The sequence below is a fragment of the Anarrhichthys ocellatus genome, unplaced genomic scaffold (genome assembly GCF_004355925.1).
Source record: "Anarrhichthys ocellatus isolate YVR2014 unplaced genomic scaffold, GSC_Weel_1.0 scaffold2, whole genome shotgun sequence".
NCBI lineage: Eukaryota > Metazoa > Chordata > Actinopteri > Perciformes > Anarhichadidae > Anarrhichthys > Anarrhichthys ocellatus.
In genome coordinates, this window is record NW_022280032.1 from 16,629,385 (window position 1) to 16,636,282 (window position 6,898).

Genomic DNA, 6,898 nt, shown 5'->3' on the forward strand with positions numbered 1-6,898 from the left:
ACACACACACACACACACACACACACACACACACACACACACACACATGCAAGAAAGGGGGAAAAACAGCCACAGAAACACTTTTGAAATGTAGAGAAAGTAATCTCTATCTACCTACCACTGTCTCTGAGTTAGTCAGTGTAAAAGCAAGAGGAAAGAGTGCAACATCTGGATGCCAATATATTCAGGATAATAGGTTTTAACATTGCAGCAGCCGGAAGGGCAAATTTGCCTAAATCATGTCCACGGAGCCTGCAGCGTGGGGGTTCAAAGGTTATCCCAATGCACTACAGTAAATATCGACATTCCTTCCGCCAAATTAACTGCTGGGTTTCAGAGCACGCGAAGACGAACACGGCTCAACTGTTGGAAGAAAGGAAAAAGTAACCACACCGATCGATTCAATTTGTGTCAAATGAATATGGGCTGAACATTGAAACCATCAAATTATTTTCTACCGCAAAACTGCTCGAGCAGAGCGATACACAGTAACGCTCTGTACAGTCAGGCCATTTTACACTGCGGATAGAAAATAATGTCCAGTTTTGGAGTTCATAATCAATTTATCTACTGTTATTTACTAGTTATACAATTACAAATCACAAAATCCCAGAGCCCAAAGTGATGACTTCAGACGTCTTATTTTGCATGACCAACAGTCAAGAGCCTAGAGCCACACTGCCCTTTGGCCCAGTTAAAGGCTAATGGTAGCAGGGCAAGCTGAAGCAAATCACATCAGTTTTGCAGGAAACTGGTCATAAAAAAGGGGTGGACGAATGAAAATGTTTGACCTAAAGATGGCGCTAGATTAAAAGTAAGGTTATCACCAAAGTTATTCGGGCACTGTGGACATCTGTGCTAAACTTCAGGGCAATCTATCGCATAGCTGGAGAGATATTTCGGTCTGGACCAAAATCGCGTTTGACTGACCAACAACAAACAGACATTGCCGACCACAGGGACTTTTGAGACCATCAAATGTTTGATTCTATACGCTAGAAATATCATAGTCTACTCATCTGCACCACCCTAAAGCATGTTTCATTAGTTCCCCTTCACTCGTTACAAAGTCTCTCATCACATAGCGTTCCCTGCATCACTCCTAGGGATGACATTAATCCTAAAGTTAATGTCCCTGGGAGAGGAGCAGAAGAGGGAGTGGGCGTATGAGTGACACACTTAGAGGGATTTTATGCATCTATAGCTGTAAAACTCAAAGCGCCCCTCTCTCTCTCTGGTCCATCTATCACTCTGCTGTTTTGCCATCTTTTACAGTAGACACACTTTTCCTTTGAACTCCAGCCCTGCCACGGTCCATACCATTCGGTTTTTATTGAAGCAGGCTTGCCAGCTGCTAGCAGGTTCACGCTAGCCTACCTCGCTTCGTCTTGCACTCGCATCAGGAATCATTCAAGGTTGATGGATCGCAACGGCAATAACCTCTACTGTTACTGGACAAGCTATAGGAGTAAAACTAGTGAGAATGTGTGAACACCGCTGAAGAAATGCCTCTTTAGTTACTACAGCAGTAAGTGGTCAGTAGGGGGCTGCGCTAGTGCAAACTGCTTAAAAGCATGTTGGCATGTGACCTGCGAGGGGTCAGGTGGCCGGCTACCAGCTGTCACTCTTTGAATATCTGCGTGTGTGTGATTATGACTGTGTGTCTGTGTGTGTGTGTCAGGAGCCTTTCCACGCTCATCCAAGTTTTTTGACCTACATACTGCTCTCGATGATCAACCCGAAATAAATCAGTGTTAATCAGCTGCCTCGCTGGCCAGCCTGTCTGCCGCCACCAGCAGGGTGACAAAGCAGATCAGCAGACCTCATTAAAGACCGAAGAAACAATAAGCTCAGATTTTCACTTCTCTGAGCCTCCCCCCTACCACTTCTTTCAGAGTCTTAAGTCCACGGTGTGCGAGAGCTTGTATTACCAGAAACCCGTCCTTACCTCTGGAGTTGGTAGCCATGTCCGCCACCTTCTGAAAGGCATCTAGGAAGGCCACCGCTGCCAGAATCGTGGTCCTGTAAATATATTGGCACACGTTCACTACACCGCGACCGCATCAGGAGTCCGTCAACATTACACAAGAAACTGTATTTCTCAAACGTTCACTGGAACCACTTCTCTCACCTGAGTTGAGAGTGCAGTTTTGTGGCCTTGGCACTGAAGTCTTCCCACACGGGGTAAGAGCTCTGATTAAAACAAAAACAAAAAAAAGGGAAAAGAAATGAGTCAAACAAATATCTCACCACGGACATTTAAGTGCACAGACATACCTTCTAAAACACACACAATGCATTTGTAAAGACATAATGTTCTCTACAACAGGATCAGATCTGCTACAGCTTAATAGAATTCTCTCCCTTTTTTTACATTGATGATACAGAGTTGAAATAAGGTTGCAATAACTCAAAGGGAGCTTGGTTTCTTCCCCGGGGGTTGGAAAACGGGTTGGTGCATAAGCTCCGTGCTCCGACTTGTCTTTAAAAGGGCCGACGGGATTTCTCAGTGCACACTTTTGTCATTATTGTTCTCAATCAACCTGACCGGCCTATATCGATCGATATATATAGATATATATAGATAGATATAGATAGATACACACACACACACACACACACACACACACACACACCTCGGGATCATCACACGCTGCTTTGAGCTCTAAGAGCAGAAGCCAAACATAAAACACATTCGAGGCTAGATCCCATTAGAGCAAGAGCTTGAGCCCCTGGAGAAAGAGCGAGGCAGGGCATAACCCCCATGTGCCCCTTCGATGGAGAGGAGCCAAAAGAGGCCGCACATCCATGACTATATATAGTCAGCGTGCAATCTGGCAACAGTCTTGCTCTTCATCACTTCTGGTATAACCACCATTCTGGAAATGACAGCGTTTAACTCGCAGCTTGTCTCTCTGCCTTAGAAAGTGATTTAGGAGCCGTCATCTCCAGCAAAAACGTTTGCCGTGATCCTCTAAGCCTCGCTGTTTGAACTTGACTCCAACAGGTGTCTAATTGGCTTGTGTGGCCTGCGACTCCCAGGGGCAGGAGGGATGCGCTGCCAAGACAGCTGAGGGAGGAGGGCGAAGAAGCGGCTGCATGCAGAGCAGCGGGACGGTGGGACAAACATCTCTCTCTTCATTCACACCCAGCAGCTCCCAGGGAGGTGAGGGGAGACGAACAGAGGGAGGGAAGGAAGAAGGACAGGAAGGAGAGGCGGGCTCTTCCTCCGACGCCTCGCCGTTCACCGGGGGCTGAGGTCTGAAACTATCATCCTCGGAGGCGGCGGGCAGTGTTAGTTCAAGGTCATTTTGAAAAAGTGGTTGCTTTCCCACACACACACACAGATCCTGGAAGTCACATCCATTGCTGACCTCATTCTTGATGTTGCTGATGTAATCCAGCTGAGTCATTGTATTCCCTCTCACTCTCTACCTCCTCTTCTACCACCTCCTACTCTTTTGCTTCTCTTCCTGCAGCTTCGTCAGACTGTTATACAACCAACAGGTGCTGCTTATGTCAACGCATCTTGTCTGTACGGTCCGTAAAAGAGGCTTTTTCTTAAGTTCTCCGAGTGCACAGCTTGGGTATCATGTGGGTAATTGCACACTGTACTGTAACTTTGCTCCCAATCGGCGAGATCAGCACAGGAGAGCCGCGCTGCTGCGTTGCTCCCGGGGGGGTAAAGCCGGTCTGACAGGCCTGTGTGACCCAGCCAGGCGGCAGGAATGAGGTCAGATGCCTGTCTCCGACAGTGGACACTGTGCTGACTAAGGGCTTCAGCCTCATTCATCTTTGCTGCTTATCAATACACAGACTGCCTCTTTCTAAGAGCCCCCCCCCACCCCGTCTGTCTCTCTAAGCCTGCCATGAGCACACCACAGAAAGGGAAATATATGAAACCAAACCAGCGCTGCCAATAGCCGAGAGCTGATTTCATTGGAGCCTGACAAACGAGGGCCCATAAATAGTGCGTCCAAAAGGCACCCTGCCCCCCCCACCCCCGAGAGCCAGCGATCAATAAGAAATCTGTTAGGTGGAAGCCTGATGCTTGACTTATTAACTGCTCTCTCAACACTTTGTAGCATGAGCGTCCCCCACAATGAGAAGACTAGGAGCTGCCAACGGGGCCTGATGAATACGTTCACACTTTCCATCTGTTGTGGTGAACAACAACAGACCACCCTGGTTCAACTTCCTTGACTTGACCCTCCCCCAACACACACAAACGCACCAAAACACACACACTTGTGTGTGGGTTATAAATAATGGGAGACATCTAGTTCCTGCTTAAGAAATAATAGTAAAACTATGCTGAGCGAAAGACAACAGGTTTTAGACAGAAAGCAGGCGGCGTGAGTCCGTTCCGTTCAGCGAGGTAGTGCCTGGATGAACTGTGTATTGAACGAGGCGACACACTGCTGAAGTAGAGATTTCCTGCCACAAGGGCCAAACATCAGGAAGCACAATCAATAACCTTTAATGGCCGTTTCTGTCCGGGAGGTTTAGGTGATGGAGCCGGTTATTTTCTTGCAGAGCTTCCACCTGTGCCATTTATAATCTAAGAAACCTTGGAGTCTGGGATGAGGTAGGAACAGTTGTTTGGGGGTCAAATGGCACCCAAGAACAGTTGTACTGAGATTACTGCACAACGTAGAAATAACCTCCCAATTTCTACAGCTCTTTCCCCTTCTTGTGATGGATCCATTTGATTCTAATCATGGTGAGGTTATGGTTTTGACCCCTGAACCAAACACATGAAACCCCCACCACGTATTTCACAAAATAAACATGTTAGTTATTCATTTTATTTCCAGTTAGCAGGTATTATATGGTGATCACACGCTGGCTGAAGTATTGTTACATACAACCTGACGGACCTGCTGCACATTATGCAAATAGCACAAAGGGAAACATGTTTCATCTCCCAATTTGACCTGCAGCGGTGTTTCCAGTGGGGGAGGACCCGGTAATAGAGACAAAGGCAGTAAAAATATGCGTCTGATCAGCCACCGTGCTACCACAAAGGTCACATATCACCCCGGTCTACGTTACCGTAGGGTTGCATGCGTGTCACCTACCTTCATGTCGTTCACGATGGCCTGGAATAATCCACCCAGCGCTCCACACTCCTTCTCCACAGACTCCATGGTGTTAAAAACAAAACAAAACAAAGCTCGCAGAAAGACAAAAAGAATAATATTCAGATTAAAGATCCGCTTTCAAAACAGCAGACAATGCAGATCTTTGTTTTTGTTCATCCGCCCTTCGTTGTCTTTTCCTACAACAACGCAGCCAGCAGCGGAGAGGATGCGAAAGCCGCAAAAGCCCACAGCCAGCAGTCTGCGGGGCGCACGGACAAAAAGAAACGTGCTGCTCGATGGCACCGGGGGGGGGGGCCGCAGCTCGCTCGCTCCGCCGCCGCTACTCGCCTCTCGGATGTACGGGAGGGATGGCGCGGGGAATGCGCTTTGTCCGGGTGAACTACAACCGGGAAACGTGGAGGGGACATGCACTGTGGCTCCTCATGATCGCAACGTTAACCCTAAGAGAACCCTAACAGAACAGGAAAAAAACGGAGAGATCACAATTGTGGGGAAGAGGGCAGGAGGAGGAGGAGGGGGCAACTACGGGAGACGGGATCGGTCGCAGGTCTGAGACGCGGGGACGCGCTCCGTTGTTAGTGGCGGAGCAGATGTCTCGGTGCTGGAGTCTCCCGTAATACGATCCATGGGAATGGGAAGGGGGCTGGTCAAGTTTTTTTCTTCTTCACATATAGTGGCTGAGGAGGAGGGGTCAAGGAGGAACACCACCTCCTCCTTTCCTCCCTCGTCCCCTCCTCCCACCCACACGCAAACAAAAGTGAAGCCTCGTCCTCCCGTTGAACAATTGATTGAGATGCAAAGGAGGATTTCCTCGGCTCCATTTGTGTATTCACGCACACGTCTGTTAATGATCGTTTGTTCCTCTCAGAGTGGGTCTTAGTCTTAGTATGATCACCTCACTTTGCATCAGATAATCTGCTGAGTAAACATGACAGAAGACAGGGAATGTTAATTCGACCCAAATTCTTTCCTGTGACTTAAAGGAATGGTTCAGCATTTTGGAATTAGGCTGCAGATTGGCCTATTCACTTTCTTGCCCAGATAAGAAGATACCATTCTCATATAAAGATGGTTAGCTTAGCATATAGCTTAATTAGCTTAGCACAAAGTCTGACAATCAACCAATCAATTTTATTTGGTTATTATCACATGCAGCCTAATCATATAATTACAGTGAAATACAGCTAATCCCGCCAGTTCTTTCAATGTGTGTATTCAACAGAGGAATTGTGTCCATGTGTATGATTGGGAAGGAAATCCACCTTTAAAACTCACAAATGAAAAAATCTTGTGTGCTTAATTCATTAATTTAAAGAAACCAGAAGTGTTAATATGACATGTGGGTTTATTGGGGGATTTGTGCCAATCAGCAGAGACAGGAAGTCACTGTACCTGGCCAATCGTCCAGCACATAGCCTAACCTCTGTAAAAGTACAATTTATTGTTTTTATATATCAGTTTTTGTACATATAGGTAACAAATGAAACATATTATTTGTTAATTAGTGAGCTTTAGACATGCTGGCAGGATCTTCAGACAGAGCCGGTTAGCGGTAGCTTCACATTTATCATAGACATGAGAATGACATCAATCTTCTCATCTGACTCCTGGCAAGCACATTTTCCAAAAATGTTAAACAATTTGGTCAATTCAGATTTTTTGGGGGGAAATATGATTTTAAATAATTAAAGCAGCCTATTAGTTGTTACTTTAGTTGGAATAATAAGACAGTAGATCTACATCAGGTTAATTAGAGGTTGAGCAGTCAACCCATCACATTGAGGCCACCAGAG

At 46.6% G+C, this 6,898-nt stretch overlaps 1 protein-coding gene across 3 annotated transcripts in view; it reads right to left on the minus strand.

The window, feature by feature from the left end:
- mtss1la (MTSS I-BAR domain containing 2a) overlaps positions 1 to 5,698 on the minus strand; it is a 23,688-nt gene extending 17,990 nt beyond the window's left edge. For 2 of the 3 annotated variants that reach the window (XM_031856208.1, XM_031856199.1), the window contains exons 1-3: positions 5,082 to 5,698; positions 2,132 to 2,193; positions 1,949 to 2,022 (exon numbers count right to left, since the gene is read on the minus strand). In XM_031856208.1, coding sequence (XP_031712068.1) covers positions 1,949 to 2,022; positions 2,132 to 2,193; positions 5,082 to 5,150 — 205 coding nt within the window. In that variant the 5' untranslated portion in view covers positions 5,151 to 5,698. The other variant, XM_031856218.1, reaches the window with a different exon arrangement.
- Between the last annotated feature and the right edge of the window lie 1,200 nt (positions 5,699 to 6,898).